The sequence below is a fragment of the Neomonachus schauinslandi genome, chromosome 3 (assembly GCF_002201575.2).
Source record: "Neomonachus schauinslandi chromosome 3, ASM220157v2, whole genome shotgun sequence".
NCBI lineage: Eukaryota > Metazoa > Chordata > Mammalia > Carnivora > Phocidae > Neomonachus > Neomonachus schauinslandi.
In genome coordinates, this window is record NC_058405.1 from 127,882,442 (window position 1) to 127,909,747 (window position 27,306).

Here is a 27,306-nt window from a genome sequence, read left to right on the forward strand (position 1 = left end):
TGGTATTGGAACAACTAGATATCTTTATGGAAAATTAAATAAATCTCAACCTCCATGTCACTCCAAAAACTGTTTCAAGATCAGAATTATTTCAAGACTCACCCAAAATAAAATCTAGAAGAGTAAAGTGTTTAAAAGAAATATAGAAATATAGCTTCACAGCCTTGGAGCAGGCAAAGATTTCTCGGTATATAAAAAGAACTAAATATAAAATAAAATGTGATAAATTACAATTCATCAAAAATAAGGAGTTCTATACATTAAAACACATCATTAAGGAAATAAAGAGTCAAACTTCAGACTGGAAGAAAATAGTTACATGTGCCTAACAAAGGGCTTGTATTCATAATATATATTCATATATTTATATCATATATAAAAAGATCTTCTATAAATCAGTAATAAAGAAATCTACCCAATAAAATACACAGAAAGTTAAAACACTTTACAAAAAAGATATGACTGTCCAAAATGGACATGAAAAGATGTTCATTATTCATCAGAGAAATAAGAATAAAAACCACCATAAGATACCATTCTACACTCACTAGAATGCCTAAAATCAGAGACTGAAAATATCAAATGTTGGTGAGGATGCAGAGCCACTGGGAACTCTCATGTGCTGCTGGTGGAAATATAAAATATTACGATTTAAAAAAAAACACACATTGGGCAGTATCTTTCACTCAACAATTCTGTAAACCCATTCCTAGGTGCCTATTTAAGAGAAGTAAAACCATACCTTTACAGAAAGACTTATACATGAATGTTTATAGTACTCTTGTTCAAAGGAGCCTCAAATTTGGAACTCAAATGTCCATCAGTGAAAAATGAATAAACAAATTGTGGTGTATCCATACATGGAATATTACTCAGCAATGAATCGACACACGAACCTTCATGGATGGATCTCAAAAATAGTATGATGAATGAGAAACAGATACAAAAGGATATATAATGTATGATTCCATTGATATAAAGTGGAAAAATAAAAACGAATTCATGCAGATAGAAATCAGAAAGTGGTCATTTCCTGGGTTGAAAGTTTAAGTGGAAGGAGACACAAGGGCACTTTGTGGTATGATGGAAATATTCTATATCTAGTTTTGGGTGGTGGTTACAAGGATATCTATGTTAAAACTCATCAAACCAAACCCTTGAGATTTGTGCAATTTATTGTATATAAATTACATCTTGATAAAAAGTTAATTTTCTAAAGCAAACTAAAACTTGTTGCTATAAGAAAACATGAATATGATATCTCTGTGCAGTACAGAAAATATTTTGACCTAATTGAGAGGCAAAAAACAGTGAGAATGTTCATAATATGATGGATTAAGTGGAAGCATGGTCATATATACTCTATGCATAGCCAATTAAATGTGTTTGCTTTACACTTTAAAGCAAAAGATAGTAAGGAAAGAACGCAAATCATGTTATAGTTTACAAATCCTAGGATTTGTACTAAAGTCATTTGCATTTTTTTAGCTTCCTGGCATCTGAACTTCTTTCCTAAGTCTGTGAAATGTCTGCCTTCTGCTGCAGAGGCCCCAAAGCCAAGCTCCAGTGCTTTGAGAGGGCGCATGAACAGGCTCAGTTCGTCTGCACCCAGCTGGAGATTGATCTGGGAGCTGTTGAGAAAAGAAGCCGGCTGTGGGGATTCATTCTGGCAGGGGCAGCAGCTTGGAGGACACAGTCACAGCTCCGGCAGCAGTGGAGGGGGGGACATCCAGTAGCCAGTGTCGGCAGTGGGCAATGCCACCGCGGGGGGAAATCAGGTGCAAACCATTCATCTGGTGTTTGGTGACAGCAGGACCGGTGTCCTCACCAGATGAGTTCTACCGCTTAATGTTCACTTCAAAGCTGTGTGCTCTGCTTTCCCCTGCTCATTTTTCTAGCCTTTTCTCCAGGGTTCCAAATGATTCTATAAACTCCTCAATGCCCTTTCAAAAAATTCCTTTTTAACCGAAATCATCCAGAATTAATTTTTCTTGCCGGCAATAAGACCCTGTTGGGAAAATAAAATTAAAACACTCGAACATAGAATAACAGCAGAAATGATGCTCCTCCCAGTTATTTGGTTATTTTAAAAGTTTGGTTATTCATGAGAGACGATGGACTCTGAGAAACAAACAGGGTTCTAGAGGGGAGGGGGGTGGGAGGATGGGTTAGCCTGGTGGTGGGTATTGAGGAGGGCACGTTCTGCATGGAGCACTGGGTGTTATGCACAAACAGTGAATCATGGAACACTTCATCTAAAACTAATGATGTAATGTATGGGGATTAACATAAGAATAAAAAAAAAGTTTGATTATTAAAAGGTTATTTGGTCTTTTAAAATAATTTTTAAGTTACTTTCAATAATTTAACATCCTGAGTTCAATTCATGCTTCCAAAGTATTTTTCACAATTAATGTTATGTTTTAAAAGAGGAGACATTTTCAAAATATCCACTGGCAAAAAACTAGATTTCTCCCATAATAATTTACACAGTGGATGACTGAGATTCTAAAGGAAAACCTCAAAGTTAAAAAAAAAATTGTTAAGTAGACACAAATACATAGCTAACATTCAAGGGAGTATTCGGTCTATGCTATAGTACTCAAGAGTACTCAAGAGATATGTAGTACTCAAAATGCTGTTGTCTTCTGTGTCACTCTGAGAGCTTCAAGACATGTTAAGCATCCTACCTTTCCTTATCAGTTGTGAATTTATCAGTCATCAGTTTACTGAATCTACTTTATATCTATTCAAAATTTCCACCTACATAAACTCTTTAGGTAAAGAGTTTCATGGATTTACTCTTTGCTATGTGAATTAGTACCTTTATGTTTAGATTCCATTATTCTTATACCACTGGATTTTATAAATAAATCTATGACTCTGTAAAACACCTTTGGAAGAAATAATACATAAACTCAGAGAATTTTTTCCATTAAGATTTTTTTTTAACTTGGATCTATCTTCAACAGTCCAAGCAAAATCCCTTTTTTTATGTTGTTCTCTCCTTTTTTTCCCCCATTTTTCCTGTTCATCTTCCATTCCTATGCTCATAGCCTTTCCCCATTCGTACACATTCTGTGTTTAATATAAGTATTCTTGAAAAATACAGAGTTGTTTCATGTATAAGTATACTGAATTACCTAAAATTTAATGTGACATGAATTTCATTGCTCCTTACCTTGCCCTCACGAAGCTTCCATTTTGGTGGAGACAAAAGACAAATTCACAAATAAAATAAGACAATAATTTCAGGTAGTGGTAAATTTAATAAAAGAAATACACAGGGTAGTGAATAATTGGGTTCCTTATAAAGGGTGGTCTCTTTTGAGAATGTTATTGAGCTGAAACCTGAAACATAAAAATACTGTGATGAAGAGCATCCATACAAAGAAGACATAGGCTTTGAAGCAAGAACAATGACATATGAGATGACTAGAAGAGACACCTGCCGTGTCTGGAGCACGAGCCAGAGAAAAAGTGGTCATAGGCGGCGCAGGAGAAATAGGCAAAGAGTGGGTCATCTTGGGTCTTGTAGGCTGACGCCAGGAGCACTGTTTTTCTTGTAAGAACAACTGGAAGCCCTTGGAAGATTACAATGGCAAGAGGGCGATGTGTTTTTTATTTGAAGAGCAAACTTTAGTTTCTGTGGGAAAAAAAAAAATCAGCTAATGGAATGAGAAAAAAGCAGGGAAGTTAGTTAAGAGACCATCTTGGTCCATGTGAGATATGATGGTTTGGAGAAGAGCAATAGGACTGGAGATAGAAGCTTGTGGTGCCATAGAAGCCCAGAAAGGAGAGAATTTCAAAAACTTAAAAATGAGTTTGTAGTCAATCATTTCAAATGCTGCAGAACTTAGATATTTGAGGACATAGAAAGAAATATTGGATTTGGCAACTTGGAAGTTGTTAGTGACAGAAGATAGATTGGAGGTCGTTGAAGAATGAATGGGGGTTTTTTTTAAATCTATCTATTTACTTGACAGAGAGAGAGAGCACAATCAGGGGGAGTGACAGGCAGAGGGAGAGGGAGCAGCAGGCTCCCCGCAGAGCAGGGAGCCTGACACAGGGCTCGATCCCAGAACCCTTGGATCATGACCTGAGCTGAAGGCAGATGCTTAACCGACTGAGCCACACAGACACTCCTGTTTTGTTTCGTTTTTTATTCAGAATGCCAGATTCAACCCTCATTTTCTTTTGGTCCCTTCCAAAATTCCATGCAAATGACAATAAAGATAAAATGAAAATTCACAAACCCATAGGAAGAAAGAGCAGGGGAGGTTCAATTTTGGAGTTTGAAATTTTGGAGTTTGAAAAACAAATTAATTAGTAGTGAATGTCAACAGAATAAGGAAAGGTTAATCTAAAGCTAGTAGTGGAGCAAGCAGGGCAGTAATCAATCCATTTTGCACTGCAAGACCCCTAAGAGAATCCCCAAGAACTGGTGGTACCAGGTACCTCTGGAAGAAGCACCTGGAGAAAATGGAGTTGAGAGAGGAGGACTGGTTACAACTCTACCAGTCTGATCCCTAGATCCTCTCTGAAACCCAAGAAGAAACCTGGAGAGTCACTCACTGGAGAGTGTTAACAAGAGGGTCTCCAGAATAAGGAACATCAAGCACAGTTGAGGACAGAAGTCTTATATTGAAAACCTTCTCCCAATGGCAGTTAGTTTTACAACCTCCAGAAAAGTGATTGGAAGATTCTTCTCTGTGGATCTAACTAGTCATTTTGTTTCCCAGTATAAGGGCCCCATCAGGTCACCCTACAAGACAGACTACAGTCAACAAGTCCTCCCCACACTATGGAAATTTCTAATAAGTATTCAATACTCCTCTGTTAAGGATAAACAGGCAAGAATCACCAGATATTCGAGGAAAGTATTATGAAATGCAGAGAGTAAAACAAATAGGAAAAAGACTGCAGGTCAGAGGAAACAGTCCGTGAAAATAGATGAAAACTTTAAAATAAAAAAAAACTATCATTAATATTCCTACAAAGGTAAAGGAAAAAATTTCATTCATATAGTATAACAAAATCTTATGCAAGAAGCATTCAGAGAATAAGAATGTGCTCATGGAAATTATAAATGATAGAAATTTAAAAACTTAGTAGACGGCTTAGAATAATACATCAAGAATACTTCCTAGAAAATAGAATAAGCAAAGACATGGGATAAAGTGAGCAAAGTGCCCTTCCAAATATATTAAAAGATCAATATATTAGAGGTCTGATGTAATACGATTTCCAGAAAGAAACTAAGACTATAAAAGATAAAATTTTTAGAATTTTTAAATAATTTAAAAATTATTTTAAATTAAATTATTTTAAATTAAAAAAATATTTTAAAAATATTTTTAAATAAAAATATTTCTAAAATATTTAGAAAATTTCTCAGAATTGAAAGGCACGAGTATTTAAGGAGCACAGAAAAATATAAAGCAATGTAACACTCACTATGAAGTTTCAGAACATTAGGGCAAATAGAAGACCTGTAAGTTTTCAGAGAGAAAAAAATAAGATCACTAACAAAGGATAAAAAATAAAAAATGCACTGGATTTTTCTTTTTTTTTTTTTAAAAGATTTTATTTATTTGACAGAGAGAGAGACAGCGAGAGAGGGAACACAGCAGGGGGAGTGGGAGAGGGAGAAGCAGGCTTCCCGCTGAGCAGGGAACCCGATGCGGGGCTCGATCTCAGGACCCTGAGATCATGACCCGAGCCGAAGGCAGTTGCCCAACTGACTGAGCCACCCAGGTGCCCCTGGATTTTTCAATATGGGCATTTAGAAGAAAATGGAGCAATACCATCAAAATATCAATTAAAGAAATGATTTCTAACCAAGAAATCTATATTCAGGCAACCTATTAAATGTGAGGGTAGAATAAAGGTATTTTCAGATATAAAGTTCTCAAAGAAAGTATGCATCCTGAACCCTTCCCCAGAAAGTTACCACATGGTGTACTCCAAAATGAGGAAACAAACCAAGAAGGAGGAAGGCATAGAATCCACAAGACTGGAGAATCAACATGAGGGAGAGAGAGAGAGGAGTATTCCCAGAATGATGATGGTGAAGGTATCATTCCAGGATGCCAACTGCTAGGATGCAGGAGTAGAGGATGCAAATATTTTGTAAATACTTGGATTTATCCAGGATCTGGAATTTTTCAAGTAAGAATGATAGAGAAAAGAACATGTGAGTTGAAAGTGGTAGAGAATTATTATAATGTTAAAAAACTGAAACCATTTTGGACCAGCAGGTAGGTGTGGACTAGAGTTGATGATAGTGAATAACAAGATCAATGGTTTGGAGGTCTCAAAGAGGTAGGGAAAGGTTTTTTAAGAGAAAGAACTAGTATGAATGAGCTAGAAGGACAGGAGGTGCTAGTCAGAGAGTTTATAAATGATCAAACTGTCAGAGAAGAAATGGTTACTAGTGATGCCAAGAAAGGGTGTGGCCGAGGGAAGGAAATATGGCAGTCAAGTAATTAGAGCACAGACACTGGAGTCATTTGCATGAACATTGAAGTCACCCACGAGTGTGATAGAACTAGGGGTATAAAGAAGGAAAGTCAAACAAGAACTAAAGTATTTAATGAATGGAGGGAATGAATCAAGAGAAATGACCTATAGATTTATAACTGACAAGAGCTAGAAAGGGTGGAGGATAATATATACACATGGCATGGTCTTCATGGGGCATTTTTGTAGAAAGGACACACCTACTTCAAAACCTCAGTTTGAAGCACAAGAAGGTTAGAAAAAAAAGAACAGCACTTAGATAGGAATAAGAGGAAGTACCCATAGATGTCTAGCTTGAGTTAAGGCAAGACAAAGAATAGAACTTTCAGAGATCAGGTTGTTGACACAAGGGAGTTTTCTGATCAAAGAACAGGAGTAGAAGCTGGCAGAGTAGAAGACAATGGACAAGGTGGGGGAATTGACCAAGCTAGGGAAATCACAAGATGTGGGAATTGCCAGAGAACCATAATGGCAACAGAGGACAACAGAGAGCACTGTTCTATGGTGATGCCTGAAGTAATCAGATGTAAAGCATAATGGAAGTCACTGTGATAGTCTCAAAGGATCCTAGGCTTTGGTTCCATGAGTAGTCTTTTTACTCAAAGTGTGGTTTCAAGACCAGCAGCCTTGGCCCCATTTAAGAGCTTACTAGAAATACAGAATTTAAAAAAAAAAGAAGAAGTACAGAATCCTAGGTTCTACCCAGATGTAATGAATCAGAATCTGCATTTTAATAAGATCCAGTGTGCGCAATCAAGCTTGACAAGCATACTCTAGCTATTTACCTCTAAAATACAAGGCACTGTTTTTTCCCTTCTTGTTCCTCGCAATGGACCCACTGCAGACTGAAGGTGTTGACTCATCATGGACTATTTCTTTCCAAAATATCATTGTCAATCATTACTAGATGTAAACTTCTTGAAGGACCATTTTGTGTATCATTAGGGCCTGATGCCTACTACAATCACAAAAATACCGGTATTTCCTGAATATCATTAAATATTGAAGAGCAATAGTGACTACACCTGTGTGCAGAAAAAGCTCTTCTCCAATGCAGTTGGACTGATAAGTGACTGACAATTTGAAAAATGTAGTTAAAATAGAAAGCCATAAAAAGAAGATATGTATCAAATATTTTTAACTTAAAACACACACATTCATTCCTACACTTGTATGTATATTAATTTCTTCACAAACATTCCATTGAAAGGCCAAGGCCTTTTGAGTTTGAATCGGTTTATGAGAATTATGCAACATCTTTCCTGCACAAACCACACTAACAATACATTGTCTGAAGATCCTTTGTTTTGCTTTTTTAAAAGTAAATTGGAAGCAATTTGAATGCAGAATCTTCTGAGATATTTGTTTTCTCTTTCATAGTTCTCATCCACACATAACTTAGCATTTTTAAAAAATAATGTGGCTTTTTTTGTTGTTTTCCCAAAGCATTCAACCAGCTCCCTGTATCTTTGCATTTATATTTTGATGGCTTACATAGTATTTAATTAAATTGTCTAACAGTAAGGTCAATTATCTGGCAATATAGGGGCTTAAAAGTTCATCATTATTGGTTGTAATAATAGGCAATTTTAGTATATTGCTTATTTTCTCTTGTAGCTAGTCACATCTGGTTCTAAGTGAGCCCACCCATCAGGTTAACCCTAGCAGGTTTGGCAGTGAGCTTACCAATCTAGAGTTCTCAGGACTTAGTCCTCTGGAATGAAGGCAACATGCCAGGTCTTGTGAAGCAATTAGACCATTTGCCATGGTCACTTGAAATTGAGGAAAAGCTCCACAATTTCACACTTGTGTGTATTCAAGTCTCTCAGGTAGATGGCAACCAGACTCCATGAATAGATTCCTATTAGCATTGTTTCAAAATTATCCTGAAGGGTAAATTCCTAATGAAATGAATTATGTGACACTTGAACAACAGTCTGAGGCTCCCAAATCAGGTAAGAAGGACTCTACCTTTGATGCATTTAATAGTCATAATAAAACCAACTAATCTAAATAGATTTTGGTTGAGTCTTGACATGACAACACATGCCTAATACACAGAGGGCACTCGAATTTTTTTTTTAAATATGCTTTATACATTTTCATTTACAGAATATCTTTGAGGATTTGTTTTGTGAGATATAATGAACTCTAAGAGCAGTATTTGCTCCTGGATATTTACTCTAGGGTAACAAATTGAGAAACAGAAATTGTGCATGTGAGTGGGCATCCGTGTATCTTTCACAATACATATTAGTATTTAGCTATAGTAGTAAAAATACCTTTACTTATTAAGGAAATACCAAATATGAATAATAAGCTGTCATGTCATGAAATATAAATCATAATGTTACTATGCTATTTCAAAAAAAAATTTTTTAGGGGCGCCTGGGTGGCTCAGTCAGTTAAGCATCTGCCTTCAGCTCAGGTCATGATCCCAGGGTCCTGGGATCGAGCCCCGCATCAGGCTCCCTGCTCTGCAGGGAGCCTGCTTCTCCCTCTTCCTCTGCTTGTGCTCTCTCTCTGTCAAATAAATAAATAAAATCTTAAAAAAAATTTTTTTAAAGCAGGGAGCCCGATGCAGGACTCGATCCCAGGCTCCTAGGATCATGACCTGAGCCGAAGGCAGACACTTAACTGACTGAGCCACCCAGGCTTATGCTATTTCAAAATTATTTGTCTTTCTGCTCCATAAGATCTAAGCTCAAAGGCATTATAAGACTCATTCTGCCTACCATAACTTTGGGCACAAGTTAGACATATAATAAATGTTAGTTGAATTGAAATAAATGTTGGCATTGTAATAAATTAAAGAATGTTTTTTTTTTTTTTAAGATTTCATTTATTTATTTGAGAGAAAGAGAGGGCATGCATGTGAGTTGGGGAGGAGAAGAGGGGAAGGGAGGAGGGGAAAGAATCTTCAGCAGACTCTGCACTGAGTGCAGAGCCTGACACTGGAGCTCAATGCTGGGCTCAACCCCACAACCGGAGATAATGACCCCAAGATCATGACCGGAGCAGAAACCAAGAGTCAGTTGCCTAATCAACTAAGCCAACCAGGCGTCCCAAGTCCCCAAGAATGCAGATCTTTTAATGCAAGTTCAAAGTTACAAACAATGAAGTGAAGGAACCAATAATTTTTTTTTTTTTTTTTTTAAAGAGTATTTATTTATTTGAGACAGAGCGAACGAGAGAGAGCACATGAGAGGGGGGAGGGTCAGAGGGAGAAGCAGGTTCCTTGCTGAGCAGGGAGCCCGATGCGGGACTTGATCCAGGGACTCCAGGATCATGACCTGAGCCGAAGGCAGTCGCTTAACCAACTGAGCCACCCAGGCGCCCCAGGAACCAATAATTTAAAAATATTTTCTTTTGTACAACTGAGGCTCAGCAACATTTAAAATATGAAGCCAATCATACTTTACTTCTTAAATAAGAATACAAGAGATCTCTATATAAAATGGACCAAAAAGAAAAGTGTTAAATCTATGTAGGCATCACATTTTTTAAAAATTACTCTATTAGATGCTCAAGGAATATCAGAAATTAGTACAAAATTTTCAAAATATCTAACATAGAATCCTCCACTCCCCATTTTTTATGCCATTACCACAAAATACTTGAGTTTTCCTTAAGAAATATCTGACGGCTCTACAATAGGTACTTAAATTAAGTATACAAAATTCATGCCCCCCCATCTAATATGAATTATATATTTTATCCAAAAGAAGAAAGAAATTTAAATCAAGTAATTACAAGTGATAAGGATTCATTTTATTGTGTTTTCCACATAGAAGGATTTTTTTGATGAAAAAAATTCTTTACAAAGACAATCTAAATTGAATCAGTAACAAATAAAATTTAGCTTTTAAATGAGTCAAGTATTCTGCATTTGAAATTCAATTTCACAAACATTCAAGATTAGTGAATTTGGTAAGAAAAAAGGACTAGCAGAAAGGAAAAAGACACCTTTTCAACAGATAGTACTTTACAGTTTTTTTTTTAAATATTGCTTTGGGAAAACATATAGTATAGTTATTTAAGAAATATCTTTTAAGCAAGATTTAAGTGCTTTAAGTCAAGTGGGCTTCAGACTAAAAAATATTTTAAAATTTGCCAAGATACTGAAGTGTTAAAAATATTCTCCTTAATCATTTAATTTCATGTTTAAGGAAACCTATGACAGATAAGTAAACAAAAGGCAAAAAAGTTTACTTGCATTTTTATGTAATAAATTCTAGATCTATAAAAATTTCCTGGTTTATACACAAAGGCCAATGCTTGACCTTCACTGATCCATTTCTATGTAGTTAAAAAAATATGGTATCAAATCTTTCTCCCTCCCCCCAAAAACTAGAAGAAATATTTTAAATTGTGAGTGTGTGAATGGAGCTATGCATATCTTTAAGTGTACAAAACACACATATATCACTTTACTTAGAAAATTATTTTCATCATACTGTAAACATCTCTTCCCCTACATCTGGACATTTCAAAATAGTCTTTGGTATTATTAGTTATTGTGCTTTGAAACGGAAACTTAAAAGATTTCTGTAGCAGTGCTACATAGACATTTTAAGATATAAATAAGAAAAATGCACTTGGAATAAGTTACAATTAGCTGCTTTTGCATAATTTTCAAAAACTACAGTGTATGCCTAGTCACAGTTTTATGAGAAAGAATATCTCCTTTTTCAACTCCTTAATTTTAAGGAACACTTAATCATTTTGGCTAAAAATCCATTTTTGGAGTGGATCTGATGGATTGCATGACACCAAGCTCGGATGCTCTCCATTTGCTGAAAGGCACATTTTTAAGAATGGATTATATAGAAGTTGATCCTAGAATAAAAGGAAACACAACAGACATTAAATTTCAAGACTCATGGTTAACTGATAAATATGAAAACTACATTATGGTCTCATCGAAGCTAAGGGAGACTCACATACCAAAGGTGCACAGTTAACTTTTAATCGTTCTCAGATCAACCTTGTCTTGATAAAATCTTGTTGGTTTCTGGCGTGAACAATACCATTTATACCACTACTTTTCGGTTCACAGGAGGTATTACATAAATAAAGAGATGTATGAAGAGTAAGGTCTGAATCCGGTTCTCAAATAAGAACCATTCCACTGGTATATCCGTAAGTGACAAACTCTTTTTATAAGTTATAAAAATCAGTCTTTTAGTGTTCTAGTATGGCACAGAACAATTTTTAGGTAAGAATTGCTATGTTCCAGCTAAGCCTTAACGCATATATTTAAAAACAGGAAGGATCTTTTTTGTATTCTCTCAATTCTAAATTCATTTTAAAAAACTACTGAAACAGGAGAAATGAATCACTTTAGGTGAGAAAAAGATAATGATTTTTTTGTCTCTCTGCCATTATAAAAAAAAAATATGTGACTGTTGCCAGAAGAATTGTAAGAGACTCTAAAGAGACAAATATGAGCAACTATTATTAATAATTTACAAAAGTGTTGATCTGTATAAGTTATGCTTTCATTAAACAACTTGTTTCTAAGAGTATTGAATTCATAGATACATTCTCTCATCACATTGGTAGACATACACAACAAAGCTAAAAAAGAGAAATTCAGGGCGCCTGGGTGGCTCAGTTGGTTAAGCGACTGCCTTCGGCTCAGGTCATGATCCTGGAATCCCGGGATCGAGTCCCGCATCAGGCTCCCTGCTCGGCAGCGAGTCTGCTTCTCCCTCTGACCCTCCCCCCTCTCCTGCTCTCTCTCTCATTCTCTCTCTCAAATAAATAAATAAAATCTTTAAAAAAAAAAAAAAAAGAGAAATTCTGATGGATAACATTAATAATGCTATGTTTCATGCATTTTCCCAGATAAGCAATTAGAGCTAATCAAAATAATTATAGAAAGGGGTGAATTAATTGCACTGATGTACCTTCTGGATCTCCCATATCTGTTCTCCACTGGCCACTGTCCTGTGACCTTTGTAGGCACACGCTCTCAGCTGAACAAGACCTTGAGCAGCATGAAGACATAATTCCCTCTGGATGTTATGCCGAATTTCATGTTGAGCCGAGTATTCAAAATACTGTGAAAAGAAGAATGCTATTACTGACCTGTATCCTCACCCTGTATCCTCAGCTGCAAAATAATGGTCCAATAATAGTAATTAAAAAAAAACCCAGCAACTCACTGAATAATGAAGTCATGTGTATACACTCAACAAAATAATATAATAAAAATAGATATTAGAAATATAAGCTGAGCTTTTACAACAGCAGATGCTATAACCCTTTTCTAGCCTATCACCACAGGTAGTTACATAAAAAAGTAATGTCTCCCTCCCGTGTCAGAAGTGGGAAGTTATCAGGTGGAATGGAGGTTAGCTAGGACAGGTACGTCTCAGAAAAGGACCTGGACACTTCTAGCAAGCACATTAACTGCCTCTTCCTCTCCACAAGTGTTCCTTCTCTCTTATTCATCTCAATTAATGGCATTTTCACTTACACTAGGAACAATTAAATGAGGTAATCTCCATGTCTCAGTTTCCTTGCCTGTAAAATGGGTAATTTAATAGTTTTCCTGCCCCACAGGGTTATGAGGATAAAAGGGCTAATATATGTATAACACTCAGAAAAATAACTGGTACATGGTAAGCTTTTAATTCATCTTAGCTGTTATTACTAGGATTAATGTTTCTCTCTCCCCATATGTCCAATTAATTAATTAGCCCCTTAGTTCCACTGAATTTCCCTGTCAGATGTCACCATTGTACTTTGCTCTGTACCTCACTTCTCTTTTTCCAGCACTCAGAATCTCTACTGTAGTACTTCCAGCTAACCTGCAATTTCTATAATTTCACTTGGCTGCCAGTTAGTCTTTCATAACACTGATTTGATGTCCTACCTCCCTTACTTGAGTGAGTCACTACTGTTGCTAAGAGGAAGTCCACACTCCTTAACTAGTACATGAGCTCTTCCATTTTCAATCTTACATCAACCACTGCCTGAACTCTACACCATGCTCTTTTCAAACAATTTTACCAATGTAGAACATATGCATCCATAAGTCTAAGACTGCTTTACTGTGCGCTGACTGAAATATCCTTCTGAATCCTTCTCTGCCTAGCTAATTCCTTTTTTATCCTTGAAAAGCCAAATCAAATGTTACTTGGCTTCTTCAGTTTCCCTGAGCTTGTCCTACTGAACAAAATTACACCCTTTTCAGGGTTCCTATAGTACATCAGAAATAACTTTTATAGCACTCTATTGGAATTGTGCGTGTAGCTAGCTGGCTTCACCACAGACCAAAGCCAGGCAGCGTATCTAGTAATAACATCCATTACAAATCAAATATTCCATAATGTTGACACTCCAAAGGCAAAATAAGTGAACATAATGGATTTTCAATAATGAAATAATTAGTCTTAGCACTAAAATTTATTGAGCCCTTATTATGTGCTAAGCAGGGACTGTTTTAAACCCTTTATGTGTATTGGAGTAGGCACTCCACAAACATTAGCTGAATTAATCTTGAGTTCCCCTGGTCTTGGCCTCATGCTTAATTTAGCTCCTTCCACAAATATATCCATCATTTTTATAACCTGATAGTTCTTCAGATGGAGACACTGAATGAAAATGAGTGTAGATCATGAAAACCGCATTTTGGCTATACTTCTTCAAGAAAGATAAATCTTAGGATATCAAAGGTGGTAGGAAAGTCTGTCCAATATTTTATTTCACCCACGTTATTAAAAAAAATCATTAAAAGGCAAGTTATAAGGAATAGGAAGTAGTTGAAGATACTTAAGCAACCAAAAAGAATATGTAGTTAGCTCCCTGGGAACACTGGAGAGACATAAGCTAGAACCAGGACAAATACCCTGGAATAGGAAGCCAACGAAGCAAAGCACTAAGTGTTACAAAGTCATAATGACTTATACTGCCCTGCACCAGTATATTGGTCTGTACAGTCACATTATCAAAATACTTACTATTACTTGGCATATACAAATACTGTTACAATGGAGTTTCATGTTATACAAATATCATTATCTGCTCAAAACAGTAAAAGGGAGCATAAAGAAATGATCAAGTTGGATGATATCTCAAAAACGCTTAGCACTCAAGGAATAAAATTTGCAGAGCAGTTTAAAGGCAATGTTTGACTGAAAAAAAAATTTAAAGGAAATAAACCAAAAAAAAAAATTGATGGCTATATTACAGTGCTAGAAATCAGAAGACTTTTTTCTTAAAATATAAACCGGGAAATACTATTCTCCTGCTCAAAACCCTCAGATGGCTTCTGTCACACTGAGAATTAAATCCAAGTTCCTAGGGGAGGCCTGCAAGGCCTTCTATGACCAGGCCCCTTATCTATGTCTCTGACCTTGTTTCCCACCCTGTCTTCCTGGACCACTCTGCTGCAGACACACATTAGCTTTCTGACTCCTCCACTGACCCGCCACCGGCCTCTAGCCTTGCACTCCCTCTGCCAGGACACGCCCCTCCTAGAACACAGTTCCTCTCCAATCCCTTTAGGGCTTTGCTCCAAGGTCGCCTTCTCAAAGAGGTCTTCCTGAACCTCTGAAAACAAACCCCTCTCCCACTCCCCAGGTTCACATTAACCACCTATCCTGCTTCATGTTTCTTTATGCCCAAAATTACGTATTTTTTTTCTTTTCCTTCAAGATCACAAGCTCCACAAGGTAGAGATTTTGCCTTTTTCACTACGGTAACACTGCAAGTGACATTATAGTCTCTAAACAAATATTTATTGAAAGAATATGTGACCTACTTCTCCATTCCCAAGGGAATTTTTAAAAGACAGCTATATTGTATTTATAATTTACAAATTATTTTAGAGACAAGACTATACAAACATCTTCATGGCAATGACAAGAGAAAAACATAAAACAACATATATTTTCAATTTTTATGATAAAATAAATGTAATGCTAGAGGAAGCCTGAGGAAAGTCTCTAAGTATTTATATTTAGTGATAAGATTTTTTACAAATGACAAAATAATTCTCATTGTCCAAAACCTTAATTTTAACTAGCATAGTCCAGTGTTATTTCCAAAAAATTTGTGATTATTTATATAATTATTTTTCTTTTAATATATAGAAGGAAATTTTAAAATATGTATGTATATATATACACATACACACATACACACATATGCACATATGTAGACATATACATGTATATAGATATATATGCATGTGTATATATATATATACACGTATATATATATATACGTGTATATATATATATCTGTGTGTGTATCTTCATCCCATTTCAGAATTACACCTTAATCATCCAGAGATGGAACCTGTTCACTAGCTACAGCTTCTGGGCATCTGCGTCACCTACCCTCAGTAGATTGGTTCATTTAGATGAGTGGGGATTGGAACTAAATTAAGCTGAAGCTAATGAGTAGGGAGAAACATGAAAGAGGATAGACCAGGAGATAAACTGACTCTTTCTTCTTAAAACTGACATCACCAAAGTTCCATCCTCTTAAAATAGGACATCACAAGTATTTAATATTGCAAAAATCCTCTACACCCATCTTGGACTCTCTACCAAAATACCTGCAATTCACAGAAAAAAAGACACACAAGCTCCTCTCCTTTGTACCTTCCTCTTCATACTCTTCTCATCCTGTTCTCATTCCCATCAGCTACCTCACTAACTCCTATGCACCTTCCAAAAAAATGTTTTCAAATGTCCTCTCTCCAAGGAAAATGTATGGGCACCCAGTCTAATTCATTCATATGCCCTCCTTCATACTCTTTTTTTTTTTTTTAAAGATTTTATTTATTTGACAGAGAGAGACACAGAGAGAGAGGGAACACAAGTAGGGGGAGTGGGAGAGGGAGAAGCACGCTTCCCGCGGAGCAGGGAGCCTGATGCGGGGCTCGATCCCAGGACCCCGGGATCATGACCTGAGCCGAAGGCAGACGCTTAACGGCTGAGCCACCCAGGCGCCCCCCTCCTTCATACTCTTGAAGTACTCTGAATGCTTTATCCCAGATCTTTTCAGGCTGACTGTAGCCACTGGCGCTGAAATGTAGATTTCCTGAAGGAGTCAAAATCTAAATTGCTTGAACCCAGCAGAATATCCATCTGGCATGCAGGTGTCACTCAGTGAATTTGTTGAATGAACAAATGAGAGTCCAATCTTTCCAGGAGTTAACTTGTAAAAGGCAAGGCAAGGAAGCTAAATACTAGAAATGATATTTTCCTAAGTTCTGTACCCATAGTAGGCCAAAGAGTGACATGTAACATTTGAGTCTTGATTGTTGAAACAGTTAAAGAGTGGTAACAAGCAGATATATCATCAGTGAAGGATAATCAAGAACATGCCCTTATTTAACAACATATTGAAATAATATCATGACCCACAAAGATAACTTCTAATACTGCTCTTTTGGTATTAGCACTTAATATAATTTGCTATTGAATGCAGTTAAGTAAATATAGCCTTTAGGTATAATTTTGCAAAATCACCTTGCCAGTAGTTCCCTAACATCAAAGATCTACTTAGAAGATCCCATTTTTTAACTTCAAATGGCTTTATTCTATTATTTTCTCATCTGCCTTTCTACTGAGTGGATAAGCCACTTCAAGTTGTTTTCAGAGTCAGAAGGAGAGTCAAAATCAAGTACTCAGCAACTTTAATATTAATTGCCAAACTTAACCTAAAACATTTTAAACAGCCATTTACCTGAATACAAAGCTGATCTGGGACTTCTAACAACCTACTCGTGTTTGTGTCAGTGAAAAGGGAGGACTTTTAGTTCAGGGCTCACCTGGTTTCCCCCGAGGCCATGACATGTGTACAAAATTAACGGTTTGCCTCCTTGATTATTTTCTCCAACATCCAGACACAGAGGCTGACCAATGCTTTTAATCTGAAGGAAAATTTTCAAGTTATAGAAAAAAATTTTAATCTATGTGGTTGATATATTTTTTCAATTAATTTCAATAGTAATGTAAAATCTCAAAAGCCATAAACCAGAAAGTATTCCAATTTTCCCTGAACCACATAAATGTTTGTGGCGAGGCATATACCAAGTAAAAAGGAGCCAAAAATACTCACATATCCAGATATAACAGGATTAAGGTCTGGCACATATGCTTCTGGATAAATAGTGTTCAGATACCATGTAAAATTTTTACACTGAAGGCGGTGCTTTATTTCAAATCTTTTTGAAAGATCACCAAATGATTTCTGGAGAAAGATGAGAAGTAAAAAGAATGCTTAATCAAAACAGCACTGACAAAGGAGTTCAGATGCTATGATTTGTATTTATATTTGGGTCTTAAAAAAAGAATTCTGGGCCAAAATGCAAGATGCAATTTAACTGCATTCACCATTTATTCAGGCAACAAGTACGCTTCCCTGCTTGTTTCTGCCTTGAAAGAGAATCAAGTTACCACTGTGGGTGCTGACTTAAGCCTATTTTATTCTTTCTTTGTGCTATCAAACCTCCCTTACTGAGGCAAAGATCTTTAGAGAAATGGTAGTGGGAGAATCCAAAATTGATCCTCATTTTACACCCAAAAATTATCTGTGAAGTGAGGTGTGAGGAAGCAGGTATAAACAAACAGTTGCCGGGACACCTGGGCGGCTCAGTTAAGCATGACTCTTGATTTTAGCTCAGGTCATGATCTCAGGGTTGTAGGATCAAGCTCTACCTTGGGCTCTGCACTGATCGAAGTTGGCAGAGAAAATATTTAACCTTAATTGAAATGATAAGCTTGAGTATTTAAGCTACTTATATATTTTATATATATTCTCCCTCTCCCTCTGTCCCTCGCCCTCCCCACTCTCTCTCAAAAAAATTACATAAATAAAATAAAGAAACAGTTGCCAATACAATCTAATTCGTATCTCTTCTCTAGTCAAGACTACAAAAGACAACACAGTGGGGCATAATTTTTTTCTAGTTTTAAGGGTGTTACTCCTTAACAATAACAAAATATTCATAGAAAAAGGCAAGTTTTTAATCAATTGCATTTTATTTTCCTTTATTTTAAAAAGACTAAGAAAAAAAAATTTTAAAGAACACTGTTAAACTGAAAAGGTATTTGGTCTATAGGCAAAATTTTAAAGAAAAATTATATTTAGTACCTAAATATATATAAAGTTTAAACACTAACGCTTACCATTTCAATTTAAGGTAAATATTTTCTCTGCCAACATCAATGTCTTGAATCCAGGGGTTTTAGCAAAAAGGGTAAAACTCTAAAGGACTTCTGGCTAACTTAGGCATTTTATCACAAGATCTGTTTGCCCTGTGGTAAAAACAAGGGTTTACTGGCTTGCTTGCCCCTTTGTGGGTGACAAGGGAGTGTAAGCTGTAGTTAGCGTCCACCTGCCTGCTTAGCCAAGTACCCGTGTGCAGTACACAGTCTGCCCAATTTGTCCTGCCAGCCTTACATAAACAGATAACATCTAATCCAGTAGTGCTCTGACTTTGCATCTTACTAACATGTTACAGGGAGATACTGGAGACCAAAGAAAAGCTGGAAAGAGGTAACCAGACCTTTGGTTGTAACAGTCAAAATGCTAATGCCCTTTAATCTCAATATATACCCCCTGCAAATCAGCACTGTTTCTTAAAAAGGGCTGGGTGCCATTCACTGAGGCACACTCCTAAAACGTCTAGTTCATTTACCACAACCAATATCGAACCCGTTGGACCTCAGTGCCAATGTATTAAGCATCACAATTCTGCAAAGCTTTTATCCATGACAGGTCAGTAACAACAGTGCCATACATTTGTGAACACTTACTTCTTTATTTCATGACTACTCTGGGAGATAGGCAAGTATTTCACCTCTCAAGACAGAGAAGCAGAAAGAAGAAGGTTGGCTGAGCACACACCCCATGTTGGGCCAACCTCTCAACCACCCTATGAAGTGTCATCCCATTCTACAGTCTCAAAGGGGCTTTGCCAAGGTAACCCCTCCAGCAAACAGTGCAACCAGAACTTGAAATTAAAAAAAAAGGCTTGGGACAACCTGGGTGGCTCAGTTGGTTAAGTGTCTGCCATGATCTTGGGGGTCTGGGGATCAAGCCCCGCATCAGGCTCCCTGCTCAGCGGGGAGTCTGCTTCTCCTTCTGCCTCTCCCCTCTCCCCTCTGCTTGTGCTCCCTCTCTCTCAAATAAATAAATAAAATCTTTAAAAAATATTTTTTAAAAAGCCTTGATATTCCTGGTTTATTATCCTGCCACATTCTGACACTGTGTCCATCCCCAGTTCAAAAAGCCACTTAGCACCTTTCTTTAGGTGTTAATTGCATCACCTAAAACCAGTTAAAAGTAGTTCCACTTAATCTTACTTTTCTTTGAGGAAAATCCTGAACCAAGGCAGTTACAAAAACGAAATATCTTCCATATTTAAAGAGTAACATCAAGTGGAATGCCTAATTTTTTTAAAAAGCAGCTTACTTGACTTTTCCTTAAAAAGAGAAAAAAACTGGCATCAATAAGATATATTTTGAGTTTAAAAAACCAACTTCAAACATAATTTTTTACAATGTTTTGTACTTGAACTGACTCAAATAAAAGAATATGTGAACTTGGTGTGGATTTTAATTGTAATTTAATTATTTAGCTCTAACTTACTTGTTTAACAATTTTTGCTGCATCTGTGTTTCTCCTATAAAATATTTCCTTGTATTCATCCATCCAGACTTCTGCAAGGCGAACTTGGTTGCGAGCAATCACCTGAGTGCCTTTTGGAAAGGTATGAGGGCTTTTGCTGCGAAAAACATGTCCAACAACAGAGCAAGGCATAATCTCCAACTGCCCACCACATTGCCATACCTGATAATTAATGATATTTGTTTAATTTACAGTATATTTACAAAACCAAAGTGCTGCTTTTAAGTTCATCTTTTACTAATAAAAACAAAATATAGAAAAGAAATTTATTATAACCACAAATAGTCTCTGTCCCCTCCAGTTCAACTTAAATTCTTAAATAATAAAAAACAGTTTTATGAAATGGTACAAAAACTAAAGACAAAAAGGCATATTTTCAGAAAGTAATTTAATAAAATCGTGACTTCAGGGCGCCTGAGTGGCTCAGATGGTCAAGCGTCTGCCTTCGGCTCAGGTCATGATCCTGGAGTCCCTGGATCGAGTCCCGCATCGGGCTCCCTGCTCGGCAGGGAGTCTGCTTCTCCCTCTGGCCCTCCCCCCTCTCACGTGCTCTCTCACTCTCTCTCGTTCTCTCTCTCAAATAAATAAATAAAATCTTTAAAAAAAAAAAATAAATAAAATCGTGACTTCAGATCTTTCATAAAAACAAAGCCCCACGTTTTTTTTTTTTTTTTGCAAACAATTGTGCAAGCTCTCTAATATATATACCAAAGACCAAAGGCTCTTTTGTATTTGACTTCTACCTTCTTACACAAGCTACATGGTCACTTCACTTGGACCAAAATTCTCTCTTCTATGGCAGGAACTAGCAGTCTTGGAGTAAGTGGACCCAGACTCTGTTTACCCCTTGCATATTCAATTTTGTAATTAAGAAAACAATTCCAGATAATACCCAAGTACAGTCTTGTGAAGGAGTTGGTCATTATAAAAAACTCATACCTATTTAGAGATAGAGGGTCAAAAAACTTATTTGGGAAATTATTAAATCAATACCTACTCACTTAAAAATCTTTAATACAGCAATCAGTTCTGCCGTAGTCACTAAGCAAAAAATCTAAAATGAAGACATGTTTAAACAGTCTGTGCTAGTATTAGGGCAAGAGGTCATATTCTTTTTTTTAAACAAATGAGAAAACTCAGTGGTATATTTAATTCAACAAATTGTGCCTGAAATCTAACATGTGTTAGGGGTTGGGAATACTTAAATGAATAAAAAAAGGCCTTCCCTTGAGCAGTTCAAATTTGGCTAAGATCATCATTGCCATTATGTGATGAAGCCAGAACTAAAACTTAAATCTTCTAACTCCTAGTTCAGTTCTTTTCCCACTACATTCCAGTCTAAAAGATGAAAAATGAATGACAGAGTCATTGCAGAAAATGAACTCATGAAATCAAATAAGTGTACGTGGAGACCATCCAAAGTTTTTGTTTCTCATACTAACTTTTAATATGCATAGGAAAAAAAAAAGCTCATTTAATGCAAAGAGTTAACGTCTTTTTAAAATTATACACAAATGTTTTTCCATTCTGACTCCCTTGATAATCAACTCATTTCCTGAAGCACTAGATTGAATTATATTTATCTTGGCTGGAATTCAGTAGCTACAAGTGCATTAATTGGTGCTATTGGCTGAACACAGGCATTTAACTGATTCCTCTTGTTACATTGGCAGCAATGAGTTACATTTTAAAAGAAATACCCTTATTCTAAAATTTCTAGCAATTAAATTTTAGAAAGCACAAAAAGTAAAGACTGCACACATCTATGATAATCTGTATCAGCCAATTAGAACAAAATGTGTATTTTACTGTTTAATATGTACTATATTTATAAACTTACTCTGAAAGACATTTCTATATTTTCACCTCCCCAGATTTCCATTTCTTCATCGTAAGTTCCAATATATTCAAAATATTCTTTTGATATGGAAAAAAGGCCTCCTGCAAAAGTGGGTGTTCTGAAAAATAATCCATTGTCAAACTTCGTTATAAAAATTAAATAAGAAAGAAGAACTTATTTAAAGAGCAACTGAATCAAATTCCCAAACAAATTAAAGAGAGATCACAATTTCAAAAGTTTTACAAAGGTTAATAAAAACTAAAAATGCTATCTTCAGAGTCAAGTTTTGTGGGGGTGAAGGGTAGTAGTTTAAATATCCTTTTCCCAGCAGAACAAAATTAAGAAGTGTCTTCTAACCAAGCCTAAAGATTTTGAAGTATGATTATGAGGAAGACTAAAGACCTCACTTACTTCTACTTCCTACTCAGTAATATCATGCGTAAATATATATATAAATGGCTTTTTATTCCCTACATAGAATGTGTATGTTCTTTATCTCGTTAGTGTGAATTACCTTGGAGGCAAAAACTGTAAAAAAGAAAGAGTGATTACATGTTTAAATAACTGAACTGCATATAAGACTTTGAGAGCAATCATCTTACTTAATTGGGTAGGTTTCATCTTTCCTTCTTTGCCTCTCGTGATCAGGAAGCGATTCCCAGCCAAATGAAAGACTCCAGTCAAAGTTTCCACGGTTGTGATTACTTCCATAAGGAGAAGGTTTGTTGAATTCAAACGTGTTTAGATCTATGGATGCAATATCCGGACTCACAACTGCTGTGTAGTTCTCAGCTATTCTAGCCAACAAAGGTTCTAACCAGCCATAGAAACACTCACCTGGAAGGAACATAATTCTAATCAATCCAATGAAAACACTGAGGGTTTTCTCCTTTGTTGTTTGAAGACAGTTTAGAGAAATGAATAATAGTCAATTGTGTTTTGAACATTTAACATCGAGGAGATTTCTTAAAGGTTTCTTGTGATGCGATGAGGGTAAAGCAAGATTCAGCATAGTTAGGAAAGTTTGTATACAGGAGATGATTTTTTTTTTTTTTTTTTTTTTTTTTTACCTTAGTGAGGAAGTAAAATGACACTGGAGTATTTAAGTTTCAGATGCTGTGTTTCCCTCTGAAACGAGCTACGAATCAAACGTAACTTCTTGCTGATCCATGCCACCTAAACCCAGAAGTGTTCTGATTTATTAAACTCTCCCTGAGTAAGGTGTAGTAATCAAAATCGTCATTTCTCTGACTGAGTCTTAGGAGAAAATAAGTCAAGGAGTCAGAATATTTTGATTTCAGCAGTTGGAGAAGGACCATTCAAACCTGCCCCAGCCCTAATGGAAAGTGGGGGCAAAGGAATGCCATAAAAAAGTCTTGGCCTGGCCAGGCTCACTTAACACACAGAATTCGGGAGATTCAGTCCTACCCAGGTTTCCCCATCAGGCAGAGTTTGGCAGTTATTAGGAGGACCACTTGGTATCATGGAGATCCATCAAATACATTTGCCTGATTGGAAGAATGCCCAGTCTGACATAATTGTAATTTTGGACCAGGAGAGGAAATATTGGAGAATGAACCATTTCCTTTTTTAAACATCTCTCTCTTCATTTAAGAGCCAGGTATTAAGAAAGTACTGGATATGATAGCTCAAAAGAGACTCAAGCAAATCCAAAAGCCCTCTGTAACAATTAGCATATAACCAAAACCATTTGCCAGGTCAAACATAATCTAAGGGCTAGTCAATTCAATTCAAAACTAAATGCTCATACAAAGAGTATAACCCACTAAATTTATAGCTGAGGGACTAAGTGACATTTTAGTAATCCCTAACATGCACTTTATTTTTTTTATTTTTTTTATTTTTTCATTTTTCTAAGATTTTATTTATTTTTTGAATGAGGGAGAGAGGGAAAACAAGCAGGGGGAGTGGGGGAGGGAGAAGCAGGCTTCCCGCCGAGCAGGGAGCCCAATACGGGGCTAGATCCCAGGACCCTGGGATCAAGACCAGAGCCTAAGGAAGGCAGCCATTTAATGACTGAGCCACCCAGGCGCCCCTCCCTAACATGTACTTTAAACATGGGCTCTAAAAATTCTATATACTTTCTTTAAAATCATTGACACTGGAGAACAAAACCATTAAAAATAAAAGGGAAAAAAACAGTAGCAATAAAACAAAAATTGATAATATTCATTTTAAAATGCCAGAAGAGGTTGGAACACAGCACAAGAGGAGTCTGCAAATCTTTGAAAAAAGAACTAAAATACAGAAATTGAAAGTATCAGGACCAGGACAAAACTTTCATTCATTTTAAACTGCTAAGAATCAACAGTACTAAGGAAAAACATTTTTTCTTTTTTTTTTGACAGAATGAGCATTTGAAAAAAAGCCCAGGCAAGGATAACTTGCTGGGGAAGTTGGTCACTGAAGGATACTGGAATTGAGGAGCCTAAAACACAGAGGAGGTAAGAACTCCATTAAGTTAAAGGAGGTTCCTACCCAGAGCTGTAATCTGCTTCGGCCATCATTGCTATAATCACCAGTTGAAAATGATGTTAAAGAAAATACAATTAGTCATTTAAAGAAAAGTCGTCTTCAATTTTTAAATTGGAGGGAAGCAGAGGGAAAATGTTACAACTATGTCTATACATATATACTTACAGTGAGCATCTAAAAATGTGAGTGTTTCAGCTGTTGCAACTGTTGCTCCTAGCAACCTTGCAGTGATCAGACCTTTTCTCTCTCTTTGTCTGACTATTTTTACTATAGAAAATTGTTTTATATATTCTTCTAGTTTATCATGTAAGTACTCTGTAAGAAAAAAATATCAGGATTAATTCTTCCTAAGTTTATATTCATATATAACACATGAAGGCTAATTAAAAAAACCACAGAGCAACGATATCTCCACATTTGTTGTCTTAACAGTTGCACACACTCTTCCATTAAGATGAAAATTGTATATTTAGCTCTTTAATGAAAAAAATATAGCTATATATGCAAATCTTAACTTCTAAACTACTATAACACAAAACGTTTTAACACAGACTTCTCCTGTACATGAAATATCAATAAATATATTTGGGAGAAAGCAGAGACTTCAAATGGAGTAGACCTCAGGAGTTAAGAAGACTCATTTAGGGGTCTAAGAACATTAGCTAAGGGAGTGAGGGAAACTGAATTTGGCCAAAAACATATTTGACACTTTTTTAAAATTGGGATTTAAATCTGGAAATTTAAAGAAAAATGACAAGTATCAAAAGGATTCTGATACTTAGGCAGTGATAAAATAATTTAAAACCAAAACATTAAGGAAAATGGCAAATAGGAAAGTCCAAGGCTATCGCAGTTTGGGAATATTTTTACAGAGTCAGCATAAAATTTTTGAAAGCTTTGGAGTCCCCTGACACACAATTTTTTTTCCAGTAAAAATATGACAGAAGAAGGGAGCATGTAGGTGAGGAATGAAGCTAAAAACAGGCTAAATCTTGTTAATGGGTATATAATTTAAGATATTCATTCCAATTTGGATGAGAGACATGATAAGCAAGAGTTAAAACAGTAGATAAAAGAAAACACATTAATCACATCAGTCAGGTGTTGCTCATATCGTGAAACAACTTCGTAAGTCTGCTTTTTCACCATTAAATTCATGATTTTTTGTTGAGTATATAATATAGTTCCTCAGGTAGCCTTCTTAGGCTCATAGTAGAGCCTCAAAAAGATCTGGGAATGCTGAGAACATCAATAAATGTCCTAGGGTAGATGTTTGCTTCTGCCAGATTTCAGAAGCAAGCACAGATGACTTCATCTGTGATTATGTTTTTTTTTTTTTTTCCCTATTCTCCAGTGGTACAGATAAATGAGTTGCTTATTCAAAGCTTAAACATTCATAAAGAAGGTGAGAGTCCAGGAACAACTTCTGTGGAAAATAAATCTAAACACTGTTGCCACAGAGTAACAGACTAACTTTTTAACTGCCTTCTCAGGTACCTCAGAATTCATTCTCTGAAAGACAAGCAGGATTGTAATTTATCTTAAAATATAAATCATGGATATTCCTGTTTTAACCATAGATTTGACTTGTAAAATAAAAACTTATATAAAAACATTTCAAAGGTCTTAATGGGATTTTTTTTTTTTAATGGAGTCACTACAGATTCCTTCAGTAAACTGTCTCACTGTTTGATTTGTTAAGGAATTTTTCATTTACCCACAACTTCTGAACTTCCTATACATTTTTATCTGCCCCTTAAATTCAGTCCCCATCCATACCCATCTTTTTGTGAGGTTAAGAGCACAAAGCTGTGAAATCCGTTCTCCTGGGTTTATCTATTTATAGCACCACTACTTTTAGCTGTGTGACCTTAGGTAAGTTATTTTATTTTACCTGTACTTCAGTTTATCTCTAAGATGGGGATAATAACACCCTCACAGGGGATTGCTGGGAGGATAAAATGAAAAATTACTATACAAATAAAGCATTTAAGACAGGGCTTACCACATGACCTATGCTCTGACAATGTTGATTATCTTTTGTTTTACTATCATTGGGACTTACCTATCTTTGTCACTTTATTAGCCACATATTTTTGCTGCTCTTCCCTAAACCAACTGAAATCAGGGATTATCATTTCTACCTCACACACTCCTTTACAGTGACTAGGGACACACTTTCCATAGTGGGTACTCATCATTAGATAGACCATTTATTCAGTAAGACAAATTAATTACATTAGTATGCAAAGATATCCCTCACCAAGAAAACTATTAATTATTATAAAGAATTATAAAAATATCCAGGCCCAGGTGCCTGAGTGGCTCAGTTGGTTAAGCCACTGCCTTTGGCTCAGGTCATGATCCTGGAGTCTCAGGATTGAGTCCCACATTGGGCTCCCTGCTCAGCAGGGAGTCTGCTTCTCCCTATGACCCTCCCTCCATCTCATGCTCTCTCCTTCTCTCTCTCTCAAATAAATAAATAAAATCTTAAAAATATATATATATCCAGGCCCTTTGACCAAGCAGTCTAACTTACCCAAAGATACAATTCAAATGGAGGAAAATAACACAAGCACAAGGATATTCATTAAACACTGTAGAGTGAATAAAGGTGAATGGTTAAGTAAAATGGTCCATCATGGTCACCAAAAATAAAGTTCTGAAGGTGAAAGAAATGGGCTAATATTATATGAAAACGTCAGATTTCAAAATTGATTTCTGGCATGGATATAATTAGATAAACATGTTTATTTAGACAGTGATTAAGAGAGAAATAGAAAAATTAA

At 36.1% G+C, this 27,306-nt stretch overlaps 1 protein-coding gene across 1 annotated transcript in view; it reads right to left on the minus strand.

Annotated features, from left to right (window-relative positions):
- Window positions 1–10,273: 10,273 nt before the first annotated feature.
- GALNT3 (polypeptide N-acetylgalactosaminyltransferase 3) overlaps window positions 10,274–27,306 on the minus strand; it is a 43,693-nt gene continuing 26,660 nt past the window's right edge. Inside the window, exons 4-11 of the mRNA XM_021703144.1 lie at window positions 24,683–24,832; window positions 22,624–22,858; window positions 22,022–22,139; window positions 20,143–20,343; window positions 17,608–17,739; window positions 17,318–17,419; window positions 12,435–12,587; window positions 10,274–11,361 (exon numbers count right to left, since the gene is read on the minus strand). Coding sequence (XP_021558819.1) covers window positions 11,239–11,361; window positions 12,435–12,587; window positions 17,318–17,419; window positions 17,608–17,739; window positions 20,143–20,343; window positions 22,022–22,139; window positions 22,624–22,858; window positions 24,683–24,832 — 1,214 coding nt within the window. The 3' untranslated portion in view covers window positions 10,274–11,238. The remainder of the gene's footprint in view (window positions 11,362–12,434; window positions 12,588–17,317; window positions 17,420–17,607; window positions 17,740–20,142; window positions 20,344–22,021; window positions 22,140–22,623; window positions 22,859–24,682; window positions 24,833–27,306) is intronic.